This window comes from Triticum dicoccoides, chromosome 3B (genome assembly GCF_002162155.2).
Source record: "Triticum dicoccoides isolate Atlit2015 ecotype Zavitan chromosome 3B, WEW_v2.0, whole genome shotgun sequence".
NCBI lineage: Eukaryota > Viridiplantae > Streptophyta > Magnoliopsida > Poales > Poaceae > Triticum > Triticum dicoccoides.
In genome coordinates, this window is record NC_041385.1 from 614,790,552 (window position 1) to 614,817,410 (window position 26,859).

Below are 26,859 nucleotides of genomic sequence, written 5' to 3' on the forward strand. Positions count from 1 at the left end.
GGGGCTATAAGGAAACTAAGGGATATTAAGGCCTCCTTTTAATAGAGAACCGGAACAAAGCATTAACACATAGTGAATACATGAAATCCTCAAACTACGGTCATCATCGGAAAGTATCCCAATTAGTGTCATCTTGGTGTTTACGGATTATAACATGTAACACATGCATATAACTTGCAAGATCGGATCAAGAACATATATATAATGGTGAAAACATAAACGGTTCAGATCTGAAATCATGGCACTCGGGACCTAGTGACAAGCATTAAGCATAGCAAAGTCATAACAACATCAATCTCAGACCATAGTTGATACTAGGGATCAAGCCCTAACAAAACTAACTCAATTACATGATGAATCCCATCCAACCCCTCACTGTCCAGGAAACCTATGAAGGAATTACTCACTCCCGGTGGGGAGCATCACGGAATTGGTGCGAAGGAGGGTGGTTGGTGATGACGAAGACCAAAGATTCCCCTCTCTGGAGCCCTGAATGGGCTCAAGATCTGGCTTTCCAATGAAGAACAGGAGGTGGCGGCGGCTCCGTATCGTAAAACGCATTGAAATTTCCTCCCTTATTTTTTTCTCCCAAAATAGTATTTTATAGAGTTGGAGTTAGGGTCAGCGGAGCCTCGTGGGCCCCACTACCCACCAGGGTGTGCCAGAGGGGGGCGGTGTGCCCTGGTGCCTAGTGGGTAGCTTGGGCCCCCCTCCAGTGGGTCTTGGTTCCAGAAATTATTATATATTCCAAAATAATTCTCCAAGAAGTTTTGTCCAATTCGAAGAATTTTTATTTCTGCACAAAAACAACACCATGGTAGTTATGCTGAAGATAACGTAAGTTCGGGTTAGTTTCACTCGAATCATGCAAACCAGAGTCCAAAACAAGAGCAAAAGCGTTAGGAAAAGTAGATACAACGGAGACATATCAATTACCTCATGGGGGATATGCATCTCCCCAGCAATAAGGGTTTCATATTTATTGACTAATAGGAGAGGAAATTCAAAACCTCCAATAGTGATTGTAGCAATTTCTTCAATAATGTTGATACTATTCACCGAACTTTGTTTCGTCGGGAAATAAACCGTATGCTGATTGCCATTAACATGAAAAGTAACATTGCTTTTGTTGCAATCAATAACAGCCACTGCAGTATTCAAAAATGTTTTACCAAGGATAATCGACATAGTGTTGTCCTCGGGCCTATCAAGTATAACAAAGTTCGTTAAGATAGTAACGTATGCAGCAACAACAACAAGCAAATCCTCGCAAAATCCAATAGGAATAGAAGTTGATTCATCATCCATTTGCAAAGATATTTCAGTAGGTGTGAGTTTATTCAAATGAAGTGTTCTATATAAAGAGAAAGGCATAACACTAATAGTGGATCCTAAATCACATAAACATTTTACACATAACTTCTTTTAATGGATCATGGTATCGTGGTTATTCCCGGGTCCCCTAGCTTCTTAGGTACTCCACCCTTAATGCAATAATTTGCAAGCATGGTGGAAATTTCATCTTCAGGTATCTTTCTTTTATTAGTGATAGTATCTTTCATGTATTTAGCATATGGAGGCACTTTCAAAATATTGGTCAAACGAGCAAGCAAGAAAACATGCCTAAGCATTTCAACAAAGCGTTCAAAATCTTCCCCATCCTTATTCTTCGGAGGTTTAGTTGGAAAGAGCATAGGTTTTTGAACCCACAGTTCTCTTTCTTTACCCTGTTTTCTAGCAATGAAATCACTTTTATAATATCTTTTATTCTTAGGTGGTGGGTTATCAAGATAAAAAACGGGTTCTATTTCTACATCATTATCAGGTTGAGCATCAACATGAATATCATTACCACTAGGTGGATGTTCATTACCAGATTGTGTCTCTGCATCAGAAATAGAAACATCATTATGATTCTCAGAAGGTTTTTCTACCACAGGTTCACTAGAAGCATGCAAAGTTCTATCATATTTCTTTTCCTTTTTCTTCTTAGATGAACTAGGTGCATCATTATTAATTCTATGAGAATCTTGCTCAATTCTCTTAGGATGACCTTCATGATATAGAGGCTCCTGAGTCATTCTACCTCCTCTAGTCATTACCCTAACAGCATGGTCATTCATTTTATTATTCATCTCATTAAGCAAATCATTTTGTGACTTAGTTCTAACTGAGTATGAACCATGGATGAATGTTTACTTAAACCCTTATTGATTGTCCATTCTAAACATCAAGTCACTCAAAGGATGTATCATGAAAGCATTACGTTTCAATTGCTTGCTAACATACATATTAAAATGTTCTTGCTTAACAATGTAGTTATAAAATTCATCCAGGCATTCACTAGAAGATTTATTATAAGGAATATCACCTTCATCGAATCTCATAATAGAAATTACCTCTACTACATGTGTCGGGGTGTCGAGCCCATATATTTCTTCAATAGGTGGTAAATTCTTAACATCTTAAGATTTAATGTCATTTTCTTTCATAGATTTCTTTGCCTCTTGCATATCTTATGGAATGAGGAATAGAATACCTCTCTTCTGCAGAGTTGGCTTAGGTGGTGGTTTAGGAAGTGTCTAATTATCATCATTTCTCAATATATTATCCAGTAGTTCTTCAACCTGTCCAATAGTTCGTTCCCCGAAAACGGAGCCAGCACAACTATCTAGGTAGTCCCTAGAAGCATTGGTTAGTCCATTATAAAAGATATCAAGTATTTAATTTTTCTAAAGAGGATGATCAGACAAAGTATTAAGTAATTGGAGAAGCCTCCCCCAAGCTTGAGGGAGATTCTCTTCTTCAATTTGCACAAAGATGGATATTTCCTATAAGGCAGTTTGTTTCTTATGAACAAGAAAATATTTTTTAGAGAAGTAGTATATCATATCCTGGGGACTACGCACACAACCAGGAGCAAGAGTATTAAACCATTTCTTAGCATCACCCTTTAATGAGAAATGAAACAACTTAAGGATATAGTACTAGCGATTTTTTTCTTCATGAGCAAATAGGGTGGCTGTATCATTTAATTTAGTAAGGTGTGGCACAACAATTTCAGTTTCATAAGCATGACAAGGATCAGATTCAACCAAAGTAATTAACTCAGGATCGACAGAGAATTCATAATCCTTATCAGTGACAAAGATAGGAGAAGTGGCAAACTTAGGATCATATTTCATCTTCTCCATCACAGATTTTTCTTTAAACTTACTCAATAATTTCTTAACATCATCTCGATCGTTATAAGCAACAAATTCTCTAGCTATCTCCCCATCCATAATATAACCATCAGGTATTTCAACCCTAGTAGGAGAGCTAAGCATAATAGGTGAATCATAGTTTTCATCAATTTCAGCAGTTTCAAGTGCTTTAGCTTTAGCAAGTTGTTCATCAAGAAATTCACCTAGTGGCACAGTATAATTAAGCAGAGCACTAGCATCATGACGAGTTTCATTTATAGCAGAAGTAGTATCATCAATTACTGGCAACATATCAGAATGAATAATAGGTGGTGGTGTCGCAATCCTACTCAAAACAGATGGTGAATCAAGTGCGGAGCTAGATGGTAGTTCCTTACCTCCCCTCGTCTTAGAGGGTACGATCTTGGTCTTAGCGTCTTTCAAATTCTTCATAGTGATCAACAGGTATAATTCCCAAGTGACTCAACAAATAGAGCTATGCTCCCTGGCAACTGCGCCAGCAAAAGGTCTTGATAACCCACAAGTATAGGGGATCGCGACAGTCTTCGAGGGTAGTATTTCATCCAAATTTATTGATTCGACACAAGGGGAGCCAAAGAATATTTGTAAGTATCAGAGTTGAGTTGTCAATTCAACCACACCTGGAGAACCAAATATCTGCAACAAAGTGTTTAGTAGCACGGTAGTATGATAGTTTGATAGTAGTGGTAACAGTAGCAATAGTAACGGTAACAATAAAAGTAGTAGTTTTGTAGTGATTGAAATAGCAACAACAACGTAAGTAACTTAGCAAAGCGCAATATGCGAAAAGCATAGGCATTGGTTTAGTGATGGATATTTGTGTTGGATGACATTCATCATATAGCAGTCACAACCTAGAGCGATACACAATAACTCCAATTCATGAATGTAATGCAGTCATGTGTTCCATACATAGTCATACATGTTTATAATAAGAACTTGCAGACATATTTTGTCTTACCCTCCCGTGGTAGTGGGGTCCGTAAGGAAATCTAAGGGATATTAAGGCCTCCTTTTAATAGAGAACTGGAACAAAGCATTAACACATAATTAATACATGAACTCATCACATTATGGTAATCATCAGAAAGAATCCCAATTAATGTCACCTTGGGGTATGCCAATCACAAAAAGTAATAGGTGCATACAACTTGCAAAATAGGATCAAGAACTCAGATATATTCATGAAAACATAAAGGGTTCAGATCTGAAATCATAGCACTTGGGCCCTAGTGAAAAGCATTAAGCATAGAAAAGTCATAGCAACATCAATCTCAGAATATAGTGGATGCTAGGGATCAAGCACTAATAAATTGACTCGATTACATGACAAACCCCATCCACCCCATCACCGTCCAACAAGCCTACGAAGGAATTACTCACTCCCGGTGATGAGCATCGTGGAATTGTTGATGGAGGATGGTTGATGATGACAATGGCATCGAATCCCCCTCTCCGGAGCCCCGAACAGACTCCAGATCGCCCTCCCAATGAAGAACATGAGGTGGTTGATTGCTGCTAACTTCGTTGGTATTTCCCCAAAGAGGAGAGGATGGTGCAGCACAACAATGGTAAGTATTTCCCTTAGTTATGAAACCAAGGTATCAATCCAGTAGGAGGGTCCTCCAAACTATGTAAGAAGTACCTTCACACAAATAACAAAAACTTGCAACCCAACGAGTAAGAGAGGATGTCAATCCCTCCTCGGTATTGAGATAGATTAAATTGTATGATATTAGATAAACAGATCTAACAAAAATACAAAATAAAAGAAGTAAAAAAAAGTGCAGCAAGGTATTTTTGGATTTTTGGATTAATAGATCTGAAAATAATATCATAGGAAATAGACCCGCGGTCATAGATTTCACTATAGGCTTCGCCCAAGAAAATAGCATACGGTGGGTAAATAAATTACTGTTGGGCAATGGATAGAATAGCAAATAATTATGATGATATCCAAGGCAATGGTCATGTATATAGGCATCACGTCCAAGATTGGTAGACCGACTCCTTCCTGCATCTACTACTATTACTCCACACATCAACTGCTATCCAGCATGCATCTAGTGTATTAAGTTCATGGAGAAACGGAGTAATGCAATAAGAATGATGACATGATGTAGACAATATCTATTCATGTAGGAATAGATCCCGTCTTTTTATCCTTAATGGCAACGATACATGCGTGCCTTGCTACCCCTTCTTTCACTGGGCGAGGACACCACAAGATCAAAGCCATCACAAAGAACCTCTTCCCATTGCAAGGAATATCAATCTAGTTGGCCAAACCAAACAAAGTTTCGGAGAAGAAATACGAGGTTAGAACAATCATGCATAAGAGAGTTCAACAAAGACTCAAATAATATTCATGGATAAATCTGATCATAAACTCGAAATTCATCATATACCAACAAACACACCGCAAAAAAGAGGTACATCAAATAGATCTCCAAGAACATCGAGGAGAACATTGTGTTGAAGGTCAAAAAGAGAGAAGAAGCCATCTAGCTACTGCCTACAGACCCACAGATCTATGGTAAACTACTCACGCATCATCGGAGGGGCGAGGTGTTGATAAACAACCCCTCCATAATTGTTGACACCTCCCGCGAGGTGCCAGAAAAGGCCTCTACATTGGATCTTGTGGTTCTGGAAATAGCGGCGGCGGAAACTCTGATCTCTCTGCTCCCCTAGGGTTTGGGGGATTTTAGAGTGTTTATAGAGCTAATAGGCGGTGGAGAGGGGGCTTGTGGGCCCCACTATCCACCAGGGTGCGCCAGGGGCATCTAGTGTGCCCTGGTGCCTTGTGGGCCCCATGGGCCTCCCCTCAGGCACTTCCTTGGTTCCCAAGTTATCTTTTGTCCAGAAAAAAATCACCAAAAGTTTCGTGGCATTTGGACTCCATTTAGTATTGTATTCTACGAAGTAAAAATCAAACAAAAAATAGCAACTCGCACTAGGCACTATGTCAATAGGTTAGTCCCAAAAAATGATATAAAGTTTTTTTGACCTGGAACTGTAGGGTATGAACCCCACAACAATTTATTTATTCCAACACAATATTACAAATGTACACATCTTACAAGGTCCAAGAGACCCAAAAAGAAAAAAGGAAAAAATAAAAAGCTAACCTCAAGGTGGTAAAAAGGAGATCCATCTAAGCAATTCCTCTTTGAACTCAGGCTTAATCCTATGTGCCAAAAGAGAAATATCTAGAATAAAGTTTGCCCTCCACCTTCTGAATGAAGGTCTAATATTTCTAAAAACCCTGTCATTTCTAACATTCCAAATGTTCCAACAAGCAGGGAAAACCACTTCTGAGAAGAGTGGTTTGCAAAACTCCCTTCTGGCATGATAAGCAATGGCAATCATATCATCCCCTGCCATCCAATAGATTTGAAGATAATTCCAGACTCTGCAACTAAAATTGCATTGAAAGAATAAATGATCTCTATCCTCCTTGGTGCACGTGGGGCAGAGGACACAAAGATTAGAATCAGAGACATTCCAGTGTCTCCTTTTCAACATGTCAAAGGTGTTTAGCCTGTCCATGATCATCATTCAAGCAAAGAACTTAATCCTCATAGTGCAACAACTAGCCCAAACCCAAGACAGGAGTGGGTTAAACACAATATGCTTGTGCAAGAAGGTGTAGTATTTCTTGGCAGTATATACCTTGCCATCCTCTTTCCATACCCAAATATCATTCAACTCCGGGTTATGCTTGGAGTGAAGAAGCAAGTTCTGCAGGGATTGTAACTCTCCAAAAGCTCTCTCAGAGAGAGGCAGGTGGAACAGGGAAGTAAGCTCTTCAGAAGCAAAAACCTCAGCAGCTGAAATGAGAGGGTCAATTGCATATGAGAATAGTCTCACAAACCTTTGATTAAGGGGTGTACTAGAATCCCCTAGAGATCAGGAATCAGACTAGAATAGAACAGTGTCTCCCTTGTTAACATGCACTACAGACACCATTCTGAACTTATCCATTAACTTGCAGATATCCCTCCACCAAAAAGAACCACAGATGATAGTTGCATGAGGAACTCTCTCATGGTAATAAGTGTTTCAAATGAGTTGGACCCAGGACACATCAAATTTATTGTAGAATTTGCTAGCAAGTTTGAGAAGTAGAGCCTCATTTTGCAGATTAAAGTTTAGGATACCTAGACCTCCTCTGTTTTTGGGCCTGCAAACCAACTCACAAGCTGCTAAAGACTGACCAGAATCCTGCCCATATTTGCTCCAAAGGCATTGTCTCTGAATTTGTTCCAACTGTTTTAGAATACCAGGAGGTAAGTCGAGGTAGGGACACCATTAAGGAGAACAGAGGATGTTCCAGTTGTCAAGAATTGTTTGACCCAAAGGATCTATTTCTCATTAAATCCCTCATGCTTCAAGATTTAAAATATAGCCTCATGTTCAATGGAATCAAAAGCTTTCTCAAAATCCAGCTTGAGAATGACAATAGGCCTTCTAGACTAATGGCATTGGTGAATGTACTCCAAAGTCCAAGCAACACAATCCTGAATAGTTCTGGATTTGATGAAACCATAGTGGTTTTTATGCAAACATCTCATAATTTCAAACTGCAATCTATTTGCTGCCTTTTTAGAGACAAATTTGACTCCCATCCCAGTCAGTGAGATAGGCCTAAAATCATTAAAAGGTTCAGGAGATCTCTTCTTGGGAATCAAAGTGATTAAGAATAATTGATGTTCTCTAGGTTAACAGACCCCTCATGAAAAGCATTAGCAAGCTCATAGAAATCCTTACTGATTATGGCCCAACACTTTTTGAAAAAGAGGCCATTAAAACCATCTGGCCCAGGAGACTTGTCAATGGGCATACCTTTGACAGTATTATCTATCTCCTCCTTGCTGAAAGGTTTAGTCAGGGAATCAAGACCCTCCGCCCTGATCAGAATTGAAGAAAGATCAAAAGACATGTCAATGCCTCCACTAGTACCCATCCTGTTTTTAAAATTCTGCTAGATGGCAGCAGCCATTTGATCATGATCAGAAACAATTCTACCATCATCCAGCCTCAAGGATGCAATGGAGTTATTTCTATACCTCTTAGAGGCCATGGCATGGAAAAATTTAGTATTCTCCTCTCCCACTTTAATAGACCTGATGGTACACCTCTTTTTCCAATACAGAAACTGAAGATGCAAGAGATGTTCCACGTGCAGTTTAACAACATTACGAAAGTTAAACTCATGCCTATAAAGAGGCCTCAACTCCTCCAAGGAGTCCAAAACCAAAACCACCCTGTTACATTTTGCAATGAGGGATCTCATTATGGAGATGTTCATATGCCAACTCTTAAGATCTTTCCTCAAAGATTTAAATTGGTCTGCAATTACAGACGAGATGTGTGTTTTGCTGGAAGCAAAAGCCCAAGAAGCAGAAACCCAGTCCAAAAATCCCTGCAACTCCACCTAGTAGTTCTCAAAGCGAAAGATGTTGCATTTAGGAATGGAAGTGTTAATAGCCACTATGCAAGGCACATGATCCGAGGTAGTCCTAGCAAGAGGCAACACCTGGGTAGAGGCGTAGCAAGTGATCCAATTTGCAGAAGTAAAGAACCAATCAAGTTCCTCAAGTAAAGGATTATCCTGCATATTAGACCAAGTGTAGGATCTCCCCTTAATAGGTAACTCCAGCAAACCAAGATGCCCAATAATATCATTAAAAATAAAGATATCATTAGCATCCCCACCGGGAAGATTTCTGTTTTTATTTGATCTAATAAAATTAAAATCTCCCAAAATCAGCCAGTTATATGTGTCTGGGATGGTGAGGTTATAGAGCCAATGAACAAACTCATCCCTAGCCCGGCCATGGCACGGCCCATAAACATTCATCAAAGTCCACTGCTCATTATTATGGTTTGAAGTGAAATGCACAATGATGCCAAACTGCTTTATCTCAATTAACCTCCCTGTCAGAACATAGGAGTTCCAAAGCACTACAATACCCCCAGAAGCACCAACTGATGGACTGAAGGCAAACGAGTCAAAAGGACGAGGGCAAAACTTTTTAATAGTTCTAGAGTCGATGCACTCCATTTTTGTCTCCTGCAGACATACTACAGTGGCCAAACTTTCATCTACCTTGTTACGAATAGCACGCTGACGGTCATCAGAATTTAGACCCCGAGAATTCCATCACATAACACGCCAACTTCTAGTAGACCGAATATCCATAAGACATAGTTTTGACAGGTACAAAAGCATGCCCACATAGCAGGCAGCATACATAGAAGTTCAGACTTCCACCAAAGCCAAACAAAATAAAGTCACCAGGACATTCAGCGCTTACAGACCCAAGAAACAAAGGACTGAAATAAAACCTATCATAACTAGTTAGTTTATAGTCTGACCACACCCATCTCCTACACCACGAGCTAATCATCGGAGGATTTGTCCTTGCTAGAAGAGGGATCCACCATAAGCGCATCCACAGTGAGCTTCTCAGCAGAAATGCCCAGGTCCACACCAATTTGCTGAATATGACTGATTGGCGTCGAAGGAGGCATGGGAGGTGTGAGGCGAGCCTGAGCATCATCCACCATAGGCTTGGACCGGGGCTTCTTCTTCTTTGGTTCAGACATTGGTAGGGCTTGGAGCACTGGCTTGAAACCATCCCTCTTAGCAGAGCTTCAAGTGTAGTGGTGAAGAGCAGGATCAACAATGGGAGGACCAGCTCACTTGGATACTTTCTTCTTTTTGGAGCTAGGAGCAGAAAAAGTGAACCGCTCATCCGAGGCGGAACCAAACAGCGGGCCCTGGTCATGCTCCAACTCCTGCTGGCTACCAGAGAACAGAGCACGAGCAACTGCCCTGGGAGGGGATGAAGCAGACAAAGGGGCAACCTGCCTGATTGAAACATCACTGACAACATTAGAAATCCGGTTGACATGATCAAAAGCCAAGGACCAAGATCGCTTAGAAAGAACCAGAGGCCTAAACAGAGACTGACAGACCGGCTTGGGAACTCAAGATACAGAGCAACGACTCAAAAGGGTATCAAAAGTCCTTCTCCATGCCATCTCAGGAGGCAATGGGGGGACATAAACCATATGCACACGTCCCACAAATAACTCTTACTGTGGCAACACAACATGCTGATATGGCACAATAGACAGGGCGTCAGCATCCATAGGCAGATCTTCATCCTGATGAAGAACCTCCTGCACAACAGGCAAAGCAGGGACATCATCATTCTGGGCTACCAAAACAGGTTGGGCAATCTTCTGAACATCCTCAATAACCACAATAGGCAACTAATCATGCATAGGAGGGGCATGCTGAACTTGACTGCCAGACTGATTAATAGAGCCAGAGAAATCCTGCTGATTAATGACCATAGACTCTTGATCTTGAATCACCTCATTTTGAACTGGATCGACCTGAGCATCATGATCGTCTATAGGCCAACCCCAGCCACCCCCTGCTGGAAATCAGCCATAAGAGGCGGAGGCGGAGGAATATCATTCCACCCAAGAGCTGGGTACGAAGGAAGAGCAAAGATATTGTCTTCATGAATCAACTGACCAGGCAAAGGATGAGGATTGTCGTCAATTGGCATGGGATCTTTGTCTTGTGGCATCTGCTCCGCAAAGTTGGCCCCGAGGATGTAACAGGGGGCAGTCCAAGAAACTTTAGCTCCACCCTAATCCGCATAGTCAGAGAACACCACATTCCTAGGGACCAAGATATCCTCCGGGAAAGAAGCAAAGACAATAGATCTCACGAGATACGGATCATCACTAATCCAGTGGTGGAATTTCCCAAAGGTGTTAACAGCTGCCCGTAGATTCTCAGTATTGCGCAGGTCAAGAGAGACACACAAAAACATCAAAAAGCCATCACAGAAACCTTGAACTCCACGAAAACCCTCACCATGATCATGCTTCATAAAGCGAACAAATCTATCCTGACCAAGATCTTGAGGTGGCAACTGAATCAGAGCAAAACGCTCGTCGGCATCTCTAACCTCAAAAAGGCCCACTCCAGAAATCCAAGGCTGAGCAGAATGAATATGAAAACCCATATAGTTGATGAGCTCGACCACTTGTCTACCTGACCCATCTAAGCCAGAGGAGGAGCAGGCATAACCTCATCAATCATGAAGCTCTAATGCGAATGAACAATGGGGAACGCTGGCATGACGAAGGTGCGAGGAAGTCGATGAACACCACCATTGATGATGTGGTGCCCCACCGGCACATAGCGCTCCGAATCCAGGGCAAAGTTGGCCATGGGAGGCGGTGATGGTGGAAGCGGGGACGTCGGAGGAGGCAGACTAGCAGGGGTGCGTGGAGCGCAAAACGGAGAGCTGGTTAAAGGTGGTGTGATAGGGCAGGCCTACAGGGGTAGCGGAAGTGCGTGCTTCCCAATGCAGGAAGGAGTGACCGGCCTATCCGCGATAGCGGGACGCTTCCATTTCCAACATAAACATTTTTCAATCGCAATATACGCACAGTACTTCCTAGAATGACCAGGATCTCCGCAAGCCAGACATCCAACAAGAGATGGGCAACTGACAGACAGGTGGCCCACCATTGAACAAAGAGGACATGTAAGCACTTGGTCCACCATGTCATTGACCATGGACTCGAAAGCAGCATTAGCCTCTTGCATTGAAGGAATATGCAGCATGGAGGGGCTAACAGGCCCAACTAAAGAAGGAGAGGCAATGGGGGAAATGGGCTCCATAGAGATTGGGCCATCTCCCGATGGGGAAAACCTGGGCCTGGGAAGGCGGCTGGGTGAAGGACCAGTCACCACCGAGTCTGAAGAGCCCAACATGGCAGAGGAGCCCAATATGGAAATAATCAAATCGTCAACAATCCCGCCCGAAGATTGCGCTGGAGATGGAGACAGTCGTTCCGGAGATGACGATCGAATAGGTTCGACCGTGCCAAAAGTGATCGACAGCGAGGACACCGTCCACTGGAGCTCCACCGGCGGCGGGGGGTGAATAACAACATGTTCCTTAGGGGGGAGATCATAGCCAGACATGGATGCTAATTCAATACAATTCTGAGAAGCCGGATAACGATAAGCCTTACACACATCATAATTCTGAAACATGGCAAAAGAAAGATTTTTGCAAGCAGGATTACCAGATCTGATAGCAGACTTAACAGGAGGCTTATGCATAGCTAACATACCAAGAGTGGCTCGACGCTTGGTAGGGCTAACAAGGATCCACTCAGCATCACATTCCTTTTTCCGGATCTTAAACTCACGCCACCAATTTGGTCCACCATTACCCCAAAGATGAAAATAACTCTTGAATTGAGGGCAGGCATAGGAACACGAATCAACAATATGAAAACCAACCTCCTTGCATGAGACAATGAAGGAGTAAATCTTGTCCTTGACGTAGGTCACCATGAGATCAATAGCAGAACCCCCTAAAGCTGCCTCAAGCACCGCAGCCACAGAATCTTCATCCAACCGAAATTCATGTCAGCTGAAAGAGACCACCAGAATGAAAGAGCGTGACCCCTCCATGAGGTGAATCGTAAGACCAGAAGATCTAAAAACCACATCAGCAAAAGCCACTCCATGAGAAAAATGCAGATCCAGAGTGGCACCACCATTAGAACCCATGAAGAATGGGATCCCAAGAGAGAGAAGAGAAGGCCAAATCCAATGCGTGGAGACGATCTAAACTTTACCGAAGGAGTACAGAGATCACCGGGAGGAGCCGTCGGGGGGTGGGTGGGCGGGTGGGTGGGAGCGCCACCATATTTCCAGTGCATTTGAACTAAATAATGATATAAAGTTGCTATAAAATAGAATATAAAACATCCAAGATTCATAATATAATAGCACGGAACAATAAAAAATTATAGATACGTTGAAGACGTATCAGTGGCGGCGGCTCCGTGTCGTAAAACACGATTATTCTTTCTATTTGATTTTTTCCTTGGTGAATAGTTATTTATGAAGTTGGAATTAGGGCAACTGAAGGCTCGTGGTACCCACAAACTCATAGGGCGCACCTTGGGGGTGGGCTTGATGTCTGCTAGAACTACGCCAGTATTTCCCAAAGAGGAAGGGATGATGCAGTATAGTGATAGTAGGTATTTCCCTTAGTGATGTGACCAAGGTTATCGAACCAGTAGGAGAACCTCCTCACACCACGTAAACAGCACCTGCACACAAATAACAAATACTTGCAACCCGACGTGTTAAAGGGGTTGTCAATCCCTTTCGGATACGGCACCTCAAGATAGGCAAATAACGTGAGATAAAACTGGTAGATATGATAAATAGATCGTGGAACAGATTGTATGTTTGCTTGTGTGGTAAATTTTCATAATTTTCTACAGTGTGGAAAATTTTTATAATTTTTTGAGTTAAATAAGTATGCATCCTTGTTCCTCCTTAATAGATTGTCCTGTTTTGACAAATTGATGTTATGATTGCACTGTTTGCATATGTTTGCTTGTTTAATGATTCTATTTGAGGATAGGAGTATTAAATATGCAGAGGCATTTAGTCTGCAATGTTTAATAACAATTTTAGTGATTTTTTATAGTAGATAATGATAAGGTTTTGCATTGATTCATACTAACTTATCTCACGAGTTCTTGTTGAGTTTTGTGTGGATGAAGTTCTTAAGATTTAAGGAAACCATGATGTGAGAGGAATTAAAGAGACACAAGAGCTCAAGCTTGGGGATGCCCAAGGCATTCCAAGTTAATATTCCAAGAAGTCTCAAGCATCTAAGCTTGGGGGTCCCCCAATAGGCATCCCACCTTTCTTCATCAACAATTATCGGTTAGTCTCGGTTGAGCCTAAGTTTTTGCTTCTTCACATGACATTAGCTATTCTTGAAATGACATTTTATTTTGTTTTATGTTGTTAGAATAAAGTAGTTGGCTCTGAAATCTTTATTTGGAGAGAGTCTTCACATAGCAACTTAAGTGTTTGACTACTCATTGATCTTCACTTATATCTTTTGGAGTAGTTTGTCATTCATTCTTGTGCTTCACTTATATCGTACAAGTAAATTGTTGAATGAACTGAATATCATAAAGTTGAAATTATATGTGATCCATATGCTTGTCTCATGCTTCGAAAAATTTCACATTTGGTTTAGAAAGTAAAAGCTATTGAAGTTTGACAATCACAATGTTAGTCATACAAGAAATTTATGAAAGATGGTGTATGGAAGAGAACTTTCACGTACAAATATATTATGTTGGACATCTTTTATGATTGTGAATACCCATTAATTATTTTCACTTGAGAAAATTAGTTGAAATTGTACGAGGAAGACAACATAATGAGTTATGTTTGGGTATATTTGCATAGAAGTTGTAGTGTTATGGATCCTCCAACATGTGGTGCTTGTTGCTTAGAATATTTTGCTAGCCAAAGATTTTGTACTAAGTTGCTTGTGCATCTAAAATCCTTTAGCCAAGTTTCTTCCATGGGTGTCCACAATACCTACCTATATACGATATTATTCAGTCGTCCAAGTAAATTTGCATGTGCCACCTCTAATCATTTAAATAAGCATTTGTTTTGTGTGCATGTACCGCTCATGGAGCGGCAGGGGGTGGCAGTATCTTCCATGCTAAGCGGGTTATTCTCATGATGGGTGTTTATTCACTTGTCATTGCACGAGAGAGGCTGGTAACTCGGATGTTAATCCTGTAATAAAAATGGAAAAAATTATAATGAAACAAACTCCCCCGAAAAGTTGATTGTATGGAGGGCACCCGAGGATTCGGCTAGCAATGGCTTGTGTTTGAATGGTTGAGGGGGAGTAAACTTTACCTTTCCTCTTGGGAACCGCCGATAATGTGTTTAGCATGGAATATATTGATAATTCTCAGTCGTGACATTGACAGGAAAGGCATGCCACTCAAAATTATCTTCATCTCAGTTTTAAGCTTCGACCTCTGACACCTCTGCAAATCCATGCTTCCCTCTGCGAAGGGCTTATCTTTTATATGTTTTGTTGTAATTTTTATTTTTGTTGAGTCAATTTCTTATTCCAACCTATTCTTTAGTTGCCAAGCATCATGTGGTGGGGAAAGATCCAGGCACATATGGCCATTCAAATATATTTGATCATGAATTATTATTGTTGACAATTATATCTATGATAAATAAGTTGGGAGGCGAAACATTAAGCCCCTATCTTTCTCTGTGTTTGATGGATGCCATTAGTTTTAAAAATATGCTTTGAGTATTAGAAATCATAGAAGACTATATGATAATTGAGTATGTGTAGCTCTTACTTAGACTTTGCTGAAAATAAGATGCATTGAAATTGTTTGATGACTAAGAACATAGGTTGTTAAGTTTCAAGAGAATGCATTGTTTGAACTATAACATGTGAATTGATTGCTACATTATCAAGATGAGTTTTATGAGAAAGAGTTGCAGTTATGATGCTAGGAAAAGTGATTGAAATTATCATTATTCAAACTTATGCACTATGCTAGCATTTGCACTTCATAAATTATTTCTTTTATCATTTACCTACTCAAGGACAAGCAGGAAATAAGCTTGGGGATGCTGATACGTATCCAATGAATATATAATTTATGAAGTATATTCATGCCATGTTTGCAACAGTTTTATATGGTTTTAGTATGATTTGATTAGAACTAACCCGGATTGACGTTGTTTTCAACAAAATTGCCATTGTGTTACTTTTTTGCAGAAATAAAAGTTCTCGGAATGGGTTGTGGTTTTTTAGGACCAAAAGAAGCCCCCAAAGCTTCGAGGAAGGACCAGAAGCCTCACGAGGAAGCGACAAGCTTGGGGGCACGCCCTCCCCCCAGGGCATGCGGATCAGGCTTGTCGCTCCCTCATGGGCCCCCTTGACATGAAACCAACACCAAAAATTCCTATAAATACCAAAAACCATAGTATGAAACCTAGAACTTCTGCTCTACCATCACAAGCCTCTGTACTGAAGCGATCTCATCTAGAGGCCTTCTCCGACACCCTGTTGGAGGGGAAATCATCACCGGAGGCCATCTTCATCATCACAGCCGTCTCCATGACGAGGAGGGAGTAGTTCACCCTCGGGGCCGAGGGTATGTACCAGTAGCTATGTGTTTGATCTCTCTCTCTCTCTCTCGTGTTCTTGATTTGGCTTGATCTTAATGTATCGTGAGCTTTGTTAATATAGTTGGATCATATGGTGTTTCTCCATGTCTATCTTGTTGCGATGAATTGAGTCTTCCTCTTTGGGGTTTCATTATGTTGGATTGAATATTGGATTTGAGAACACTTGGTGTATGTCTTGCATATGGATACCCATGGTGACAATGGGGTATTATACTGAGTCACTTGATATATGATTTGGTATTCCAATTGCGGATTCCTGTGGTGAAATTCGGTGATCTATGCATAGGGGTTGATACACATTTTTGTTCTACGTTCACCGATAGAAACTTTGGAGTGATTCTTTGTCGCACGTTGAGGGATTGTTATATGATTCAATTATGTTAGCACTATTGAAAGATTGCACTAGTGAAAGTATGAACCCTATGCCTTGTTTCTAAGCATTGCAATACTGTTTGTGCTCACTTTTGTTATTTGCTACCTTGTTGTTTTTATATTTTCATATTACAAAAATCTATATCTACTATCCATACTACACTTGTACCACCATCTCTTCGCCGAACTAGTGCACCTACACAATTTGCTATTGTATTGGGTGTGTTGTGGACACAAGGGATTTCTTGTACTTGATTGCAGGGTTGTTTGAGAGAGACCATCTTCATCCTATGCCTCCCATGAATTGATAAACATTAGGTCATCCACCTGAGGAAAATTTGCTACCATCCTACAAAACTCTGCGCTTGGAGGCCCAACACAAGTCTACAAGAATAAGTTGTGTAGTAGACATCAAGCAACTCTGATGTGATCTTCCATTTGCCCATTTTGACACCGCTATAGGCGGCACAACAAGGATTGCTTGTCGCCCCCATTGACCCTGCACCACGATGACCCTCCTTCTTGCCTTCGTGCCCAGACATCTTTTACCCCTTAACGTCTAGAGTTTCACTCGGGGAAAATGGGGAACGGGGAAGATAAGAATTTTATAAGATAAGCAAAGGTACCTATTTTAAAGGCACACTGGTATATTATATTAAGAGTATGATAACACAGTTGTTCAGAACATCGAAACACACAAGTTTAACATAGTTTAAAATACGTAAAGCATAAACTGAACTATCTAAATTTCTTCAAACATTGCGCCTCCTCCTTCAGTTTGCTTGTTCCCTCCTCTATCTTCTGGATTCTTGCTTGAATGACCTTCATCACTTTCCTTTCTTTTGCTTCTAGCATACCCTCATGGATGAGAAAGATCTGATTCCATAGGGCATAGCATGCATATGCGTCCCTGCATGCGTATGCGACTTGCTCCCAACACAGCCGCTCAACCCAACATTGGTGATGGTCCTTGTTAAACACATTCTTCATCTGGAGGTACTACTCATTAATGATTGCCCTGACGATTGCCGTGGTCGAAACTAAACTCTTCCTTTTGATCGGATCAAACCATTCGACCTTAATTTCCTTGTAACCAATTGTCCCAGGTTTGTAGCTTCTCTATGTCGTCATTTATGCAAAAAAATAGTGAATGTGTTCGTGTTTGTGAGGATTAATTAGCAAAGGGATATGCTCACTCCTTGTGCCTGGCATACCTAGTAAAGGAGACAACTGTGCCATAGCAAAGCTGGATCGGGGTTGCCTTCTGCTCTTCAACAACAGTATGTCCCTTGGGAGGCAAGGGAGTGTACTCGACATCCATGCCGATGAAACTTAGTTCAATGGCTCACAGACGCCTGAGTCTATCTTATCCACCAGTCGACGACACTATTGTCGTTGGTGTAGTCGATGTGGATGTTGTGGGAGCCATGCAGTTGGATGCGGTGTTCCTCCCTAAACGGGTCTAGTAATCCCAACAACACCATCTTGCCGCTGCCATGGTTGTGAAGAGATTGAGCGCGAGGCATGGTGCTAGTGATAGTAAGCGAGAGAGATTTAGAGGGAGAGAGAGATTCCAATGGGGAAGACAATGTGTTCTTCTATTGGAGAGGGAATTTGGTAATCTCTTAAATTGTGGGAGTTGATGAGGAGGTCGCCGAAACAATTAGGAATGATGAGACATACCAAGCGTGTGCCATGCAGACGAGGAGGCACACGAAGACGTGACCATACATTGCTTCCTTTTTTGTGCCACTTTACAAAAAAAACTACAAGATCCTTGTGTTGATCACTCATTCAATGTGGCCACACTTTAGAAAAATACAGTATCTTCTACATTGTCAAAGTTGTGTGTACAAATTATATTATTGTCCATTACAAACCGCTCAACCATGTTGACGGAACATGGAGGAGCCTCCGTTACTAATTTTGAAAATGATCGATCTGCTTGTCATATTTCTCCCAAAGTAATTTCTTTTGGAAAGTGGATACTAAAGTGCTCGTAATATTTCTTAAAGTGAATACACAAAATTCTGAAAGTGCTGACACTATTTTTGAAAGAGAATACTAGAACATATGAAAGCTCTCACACTATTTCTGAAAGCGCATACAAATACTTCTAAAGGTGCCCACACTATTCCCGAAAGCATTTACAAAAAGTTAACAAGGATACACGCACATATTTTTACATAAGCACTGTGCATTTGTACGCCAAAGCACCACTTTGTTTAAAAAAAGTAAACACGATTACAAACACGTATTATTCTATGTAATTAAATACAATACACACAACATCTTTGACATTTTACAATCATAGTAAGAACATTTGTTCGCTCAATCTAACTTAACATACTAGTTGAACATGGACATGCAAATTCTAGCAATTCACCACCCATGGTTACCCTTCCGGAGCTTCCAGTGTCTCACAGATTCCTCGCTTCTCTTCTTATGTGGTAGACTCGTTCCCTCAATGGTCTTTGGAGAAGGTCTAGGAACAATGGTAACAGGGCACGAAGGGAGGCGATGTTTACCCAGGTTCGGGCCCTCTGAAAGAGGTAAAACCCTACATCCTGCTTTGATTGTATTGATGTGATGGATTATAGAGTACAAGGTGATCTACCTCCAGATCGTATGATTGTGTTCTAAACCCTAAGGCTGGTAATCATGCCTCTACAGACTAAACCCCATGGCTTAAATATGCACCGAGGGTACCTAGGTTACACATATACGTCAAGCTATCCTTGAAGTATACGTCAAGTTTTCGGAGGTGTCCGTCTTGATTACCCCAAGGTTCAGAGCTTCTGGAGTCCTTCCTTATAATGATCGGTTGGCCGTGAGCTCGGCCCATGGACTGTGGGTCGTATACTGAGTACCCCTTAGTCCAGGACACCATCAGTCGGGTCGCCGATGTTTGCACACGAACACGTCACCGTGTACCTCCAACGCCGAGGGTGATGCACCGCAGCTCACGTCGAAGGAGACCCGTCCAGAAGCGTGGTACGCAAGGGTGCTTTTGAGAACCCGAAACCCCACGTGCCCGGGAGGGACCCTGTCTGGACGCGTGGCGGCTATGGGCTACCCAGGTCGATTCGCTCGCCCCTAGAGCCTCAAGGATCGCTGCCCTTCAACACGAAGAACGACAGAGAGAGAGAACAAGGAAGAGATAAAAACTAGGGTAAAAAGTAGTATATTGATTTGTCGATTGTGTCTTGCTCAATTGGCCGTCACCTCTCATATATTTATGAGGCGGCTAGACTTCCCGTACAAGAAAAGGACTAAAAATTCCATCCAAAACATCAAAAACCCTAACCTAACTCGGACAAGAATCTTTGGCAATTTTCCGGATCAACTCGAAGCCACCAAGTGGTTCGTTTCGGTCCCACCGAGTGAATGTTGCCAACTCTTTGTATGTTTCTGTAATTTCCCGGATCAACTTGGTCTCACCGATTGGTTTGCTTCGGTCCCACCGAGTGAACATTGCCAACTCTCTGTATCCTTCCGGATCAACTTGGTTTCATCCGAGTCAAATCAACTCGGTCGGTCCGAAATGACTCTACACCTTCTGTTTCTGACCTTATTTTGGCTACACGGGTTGCATACAACCTCAGATTAAGATAATTTGTATATCAAAATCAACCATTTCTACGAGACGCACGAATTTCATGTTGAAACTTTCTCCATCAGAGGCCATCTTGATTGAGTTTCATGCCATTCTTTACTATGTTGTCAACATGAGCATTTATGAACTTGTCATAACTTTTGCGTCCGAGCTCCGTTTTAGACCATCTTCATATCCATCTTGATCTTCTTGAAGAGAGTCATTCCATGGTGACTTCCAATCATAAGTTTGAATTTGTCTTGATATAACCTAAGCTATTTTTATGATTGTGCCACTTTTGAGCGTCAACAGCTGAGGCGCAGTAGCGAGAACAAACAAGGCACCCTTGATTCGGAATCTCGAGATGCCAAGGTGCCGAGGGGTGGTTGAAGACGAACAGCCGAAGCAAAGCTGAGGCAAAACAGATTGATTTGATTCACGCGTACGGCCGTGCCTAGCGTCTAGTGAGGCATCACTTGATGCTAGCTAGTTCGCTGCTTTGCTAGATATTTGGGTTTAGCCCATCTCCTTTAGTTTTTCTCTCTAATTATTTCCCTTCTTATTCTTTTGATGGGCTATACTACAGATGTATGTCAGATCATGGCCCACCAAGCCTGGTCCCCGGGCCATCACCCCTCTGGCCATACACCAGAGTCGGCCCTGGCTGACAGGTCACCGACAGAGTGGGAGAAGCTTAGGGAACACAAAAATCCCCACCTAAGCGCCTAGAAGAGTCGGTTAGTGGGTTGCACAACCCATCTCGGGTGGAGGAAGAACCCATGGAGGAAGCATCGACGATGTTATACATTGTGCTTCGGATGCCCACTTCTTGAGAAGCAGCCTAAACCAACATGATGGCCAACATCTCCAACTCCAACACCTGGGCGACTAAAGCAACCAAGACAACACCTTCATAAAGGGGAGCGACGTCTTGATGTATTGTTGACCGATCCGATGAAAAATACCTATGGTTTCCCCCTGGTGTTCAAAGAGGGTCACATAAGAAGGCCATGAAATCATCTCCAAGAAGGGGGCACCCGATCCACGTGTTGTCACTGCCAGCAAAGCAAGCCGATCATGGATTTCGCCCCACCTGTGTCTGAACAATCCCAAAGCCTCCATATCAAGTTCCGGAGACATGGAAATCAGATCGCTGGTTGGAACCGCCACTTTAAGAAGGGGAGTTGCACATGTCATCGAAGAAGAAGGTGACTTCGAGCACCGTTGGACGAGTGAGCTTTGGATCTGGTGGGAGAAAGATGGGGGATGGAAGTGGATGGGGTTGGAGAAGTGGTTGGGCAAGGAGAGCGCATGACGTCGAAGGCGACAACTGATGCGGCGACGGCGATGAGGCAAGGATATAGAGGGGCACGCAGATCCCAACCGCCAGGTTCGGAGCCGCACCAGCACGGGACGCTGGTGAGCCACGAATGTTGGAGAGGATCGCAGATCCTAAACCATCGTGGCCGGAGCCACACGGGCATATGACGTCTACGAGCCATGGAAGTTGGAGGGAAATGCAGATCCAAGACCGCTAAGGTCGGAGCCACACCGACAAGGAAGCCTCCGAGGAAGTCGGGTCTTGGCCCATCGCAGACGTCAGTGAAGCAACGTGTGTCTGCCCGGCGCACCGACAGGGGTAGCTGTTGTTGAGGAAGCTACCGCCTGAACCACGAGCACTGCCAGGCCGGCGCCATGACCACTGCCCTAAAGTCGCCACCGCCGCACAAAGGAGGGACACCGATGCGTCACCCACATGCATCCCTACACATACACCACGCGCACCTGCAGGCTTTACAACACCTCCTCTGGTGGTGGCAAGATGAAGAGGGGGGGAGGTGGCGGCGTGATCTAGGGTTTTCCCCGTGTCGCAAGGGAGGGTGTGTGGCGTTTTCTGATGGTGAGGGCAGCGGCACCACGTCAACGTATTTTGGTTAATATTTTTGCGGGAAGTTAGTTTGTTCCGAGCAAATACGAAAATACAACATGTCATGGCCTCTCTTATACCAGCACTGTGACAGGTCTCCTGTACATAGTGGACTTCTTTTGGCGGAGACTCTGCAGGAGAGCAGAAGGTAAACCGAACCGGTTTTTTATGTGCTCAGTCGACATTGTTGCTACTGTTCGGAGAAATAGATTCATTGGTCAACACTGCACACGCATCAATCTCCCGTCATGCGTCCAGCATAATCTTACTCGAACCTAACGTGCTCCTCTCACACTTGACCTAAGAAAAAGAACTTGACCAAAGAAAGATCATCTCCATCACCTAGTCTCCTAGGCAGTAGATTGTGACAGTCACAACACTCACCGCGCCATACCCGCACCTTCAATTCCCCCCTCTGCTGGACCACTTGGACCCCCTTGGCGCGTAAAACTTCTGCCAAGACCACAGGCTTTTCTGGGGAGCACACGGCACATGCGAGCTGCTGCACTCCTCCCCCGTCCTCCGTCTATTTCCCCATAGATAGTTGAGGTGAGAGTACCTGGTAGTATTATTCGGCGAGACCAATCGACGCCGACCCCTCGCAATCATACAAAACTGGGCGTACTGAGGTGACGAGTGGGGCGAGGCGAGGTCGATCGGACGACGTACGCAGACGCAAAGGTGTTGGTAGACTGGTACGTACCGTTTGGTACTGTTCATGCCTGCGCGTTCTTTTATGCGTCTGCGCGCTGCTCTCTCTCTTCTCGCCCATGCATTCAATTTCATCCATCCATCCATCTGGGTGCAGAGCCTCGACCGGTGGATTCCGATCGGTCGAGACGCCGCTACAGTGCCGAGTGGGCTGCTACAAGAGGCAGTGTCTACGGGTGAGGCTCCGTGCTGGCTGAGTGCGTGCGCCTCTCTGCTTCCGCTTCCGATTCTTCCCAAATTCGGGCGCTCCGTCAGCCGCGGCCACACTGTCGCTGCGGCATCCGGGGCTTAAAAGGGGGTGCTGGTTCTGCTGCAGGGGAATCGCCCATGGAAGGCTCCCGGGGGAGGTGTAGATGGGGTGGCAGGCGCAGATCCATGCTAATGGTGGCGCTGGCCTTGTGCTTCGTCGTGGGCGTCTCCCTGTGCTGCTGCGCCCGGTCCGGGGCTTGCAGTGCCAGTGGCTGCAGTGGGAGGAGTACTGTGGTGGCGCTCCGTTCAGGTAACGAACCGAGCCTGCGTTTTGCTCCTCCGTGCGGTTGTTTCCCTCGTTTTGGCAAGCTTTTTTCGTTTCCATTGATCGTGTGCTTGCGCTGGTTTGTGCCTGGCTTCCTGCTGTGCCACTTCGCACCTCTTCTGCGTGCTTTTCATGGAGGTTTATCTGCTGCTTTTTTGCCCCTCTCTTCTGCTGCTGATGCTAGTTCTTTCCACCTGCAACAAAACTGGAGTGTACATAGAGTCTCGTTGTGCCAGCTTAAAGCCAAAGAGAAACGGAAACAATATGGATCCTTGTTATACATTGCATAATCATCTTTTGGCTTAGACTTTAGACCATGCTTGCCTGCTGAAGTGAAATCACTCTGCCATAACCCCCGTGTCCTCCTTTTTTGTGCAGATTTTTGGAGACGAAGAACAGCATCGTTCGGTAATCAGGTGCGCTCGCATCCCTCTACATTTGCTAAAACTCGCAGCTGCACACACACACCGTACGTTCCCGGCGGTTCACGTAGACTGTCGATGCTTGGCCTGTGTACACCGCTCGGTTTCTTGTTCATGATCTCCTAGTATTCATTCATCTTGAGTTCATGATGCCCCATGCGTAAACAACCAGAGGTCCCGCCAGAAGTAGGTGCACACTCGACTAGCTTGGGGCACACCGCAGGCACAGCTACGCATGCCAGCTCACGCTCACGGCCATCTCCGACAGCCCTTCAACGCCGGCGGGGCCCATCATTTTTTGACCATACGTCGCTGCCGCCGATCGGCACGATCTCTTTCTTTTTGCCGATCGGCACCATCTCATCCGTTGATTAATCCGTTTCATGTTCACAGGAGCGGTTAGGCGCCAGCGGGAGCGGGGGAGGACGGAGGCTGCTGGTGGTAGCCGGGCCGGGGTCGTACCCGCCGCGGTGCACGTCCAAGTGCGGCAGCTGCAACCCGTGCTACCCGGTGCACGTGGCCGTGCCGCCGGGGGTGCCGGTCACCACGGAGTACTACCCGGAGGCGTGGCGGTGCAGGTGCGGCAACCGGCTCTACATGCCATGATCGGCGCAAAGATGAAAACAAGGCCGGTCTCGATCGGCACCTGACCGAGCCGAGACGTCAAGCCGCGCGCGGTGAGCTTACCGACGCCGATCGACCTCGGCGCAAGCTGACGAGAGAGCCCGTCGTCGCGCTGCATTATTGCTCGGGGCGGGGGCCGGGCGGCTCGACCGCAGCTGCAGCTGCAGCAGTGCCATGGCTGTCGCGGCGCGCCTGCCTCTGCCTGCATGGGTGGAGCTGCAGGGGGTGGTGGCCCACTGGGCCGCTGGGCTCTGTTTCTGTGCGTGTCTTCTCTGAGCCGCTGGAATTCGCACGGCCCTACCACGACGCGCCGGGGCATGGGGGGCTGTACGGCGCGTGCTGTGCTGAGGCTGGGAGGAGTGAGATACAGTGCACTGAGTGCAGCTCCTGCACGTGTCCAGATCATCTGTCGATATGGTTCTCTGTTTTATTTCTTCTGTTTAGAATTTTGATTCATTTTTGCGCTGGTGATCTTCTTCACCGCATGGCGTGTGAATGATGTAACACTCTACAAGCAGAGAGGATGATGCCGCGCATTGCTATTGCAGCATGCAACAGACGCGAGTGCTGCTTATTCTGCAGCCGCGACGTGTCAAATGTGATGTCTGTATGACGGTGTGTCAAATGTGATCTGTGTGTTGGTTTCAGAGTCTAGACTACTAACCCATAGTGTAAAAAATGCTTTTATATTATGGGACGGAGTAAGTATATCACTGCTCATGTGTGTAATTATGTGTATTTGGGTTTGAATTATCGCAGGTAGAGGCACTCATGCCGCCACAATTCACCACTTCACTAAGATGTTGTTAGCGTGTATTATTTATTATTGCGTAAGTAGGTGGATGTATCCCCCCTCTTGATGCAAAGCAATAATCTTAGAAAAAGTGGAACACAAAGGTTTGTACTATGAAAAGGGTTTTACAACCTCTTAAAATCTCTCAGCTATAAAACCCTTGTCTTACTGTCATCTTATAATGCTACTCGTATGACATTCTCCCCTCTTTTTCAACAAAAAATGTTAATGTTGCGAGGTTCATCGGGGAACCTTTCTTTCTTTTTGCGGGAAATTTACTAGGGAACCTGACAATACAGCTTGGATGAGAGCTCCCATCCCACACGCGGGATAGCGAGCAGCCGTGCAGAGTTGGGCCTCAGATATTCTGAGGAGGGAAGGAAAAAAACAGAGAGGAAGTGAAACTAAAAAATTAGACATTAAAAGTTTCAAAATGAATAAAAGTAACATGAATTTAAAAACAATCACAAAAGATATAAAATGTACGTGAATTTAACAAATTTTCAAGGATTTTTTTAAATAACCATGAATTTGAAAAGTTCATAACTCTTAGTGAATTTATGAAAATATTCACGGGTTTTACTTTTTTTAAATGTTGACAATTTTTTGAAAACTCACGAATCTTTATACAAATGAAAACAAAAGTTCATAAATTTGATTTTTAGAATATTCATGAATTTAAAAGGTTCAAAAATCTGATTCATGTTCATGGGTTTTAAAAATATTCAATAAAAATAAAAAAATAACTTTTAAAAATACTCATAGTTTTGGATTATGTTGGTAAAGTAGAAACAACACAAATGGAAAATGAATAGGAAACAAAACACAAAAGAAAACTGACACAGAAACAAATTGAAAGAGAGTCGAATGAAGAACCTCGTTGGTACTTCCCAAAACTGGGATCCCCCCACCCCCCACCCCCCGGTCTTTGCGTTCGGTGGGAATATGTGGAAGAAAGAATGGGATTCTTGAGTTTGGACTAAAAAAGCAGTAGTTAAAAGGATCCCTTTTGCAAAGGTTACTCTCAAACTCCTTTAGTGAGGACCAGTGGCGGAGCGTGACCAAAACACAAGGGGGGCCAAATATATATATAAGAAGCCAAAATATGCATGAAAAAAACAAAGTCATAGAACAGATATAAGAGATGGTTTTGGACAAGTAAATTTGTTTACACAAATACAACTTATGACAAATTAATTTTTGGAAATCATGAATAAATTACCACCACATCTCAATTCCTAGGGTGCACTTGGGGATTGAGGTCCAGGGAGTAGAGGCACGCCGGCATCAACATGCAGCTCCACGGAGCATAGCGCTTGTGATTTATGAAGAAGGGCATTAAGGATTTGAGGTTCAGGCAGTCCGGCGGACATGCCGTCGTCATCTCCGTGGGCGGTCGTCGATTGCAAACTTGCAGTGATTAAGGTGTGCGATGGAGAAAATAATGTACATGAGAGAACGGTTGTTTTGATCTCGTGTGTGGTGCAAGCTGCAGCTGCGCTACGTTGTGAAGGACTGGGCCAAAGTGGTATGTATTATTACTAATTACCATTTTGCAAT

General features: G+C 43.6%; 1 protein-coding gene across 3 annotated transcripts; it reads left to right on the plus strand.

Moving 5' to 3' along the window:
* The first annotated feature begins 22,774 nt into the window (after positions 1–22,774).
* Positions 22,775–25,224, plus strand: LOC119277433 (EPIDERMAL PATTERNING FACTOR-like protein 6). Of its 3 annotated transcripts, XM_037558712.1 has the most exons (5): positions 22,775–22,930; positions 23,044–23,122; positions 23,263–23,445; positions 23,839–23,876; positions 24,276–25,224. In XM_037558712.1, the coding sequence occupies exons 3-5, from the start codon at positions 23,274–23,276 to the stop codon at positions 24,486–24,488; spliced, it is 423 nt and encodes a 140-aa protein (XP_037414609.1). In that variant the 5' UTR covers positions 22,775–22,930; positions 23,044–23,122; positions 23,263–23,273; the 3' UTR covers positions 24,489–25,224. The 3 variants fall into 3 exon arrangements, with proteins under 3 accessions (XP_037414609.1, XP_037414608.1, XP_037414607.1); XM_037558711.1 differs by having other exon boundaries at positions 22,786–22,930; positions 23,044–23,445; XM_037558710.1 differs by lacking the exon at positions 22,775–22,930 and having other exon boundaries at positions 22,946–23,122.
* The last annotated feature ends 1,635 nt before the right edge of the window (positions 25,225–26,859 follow it).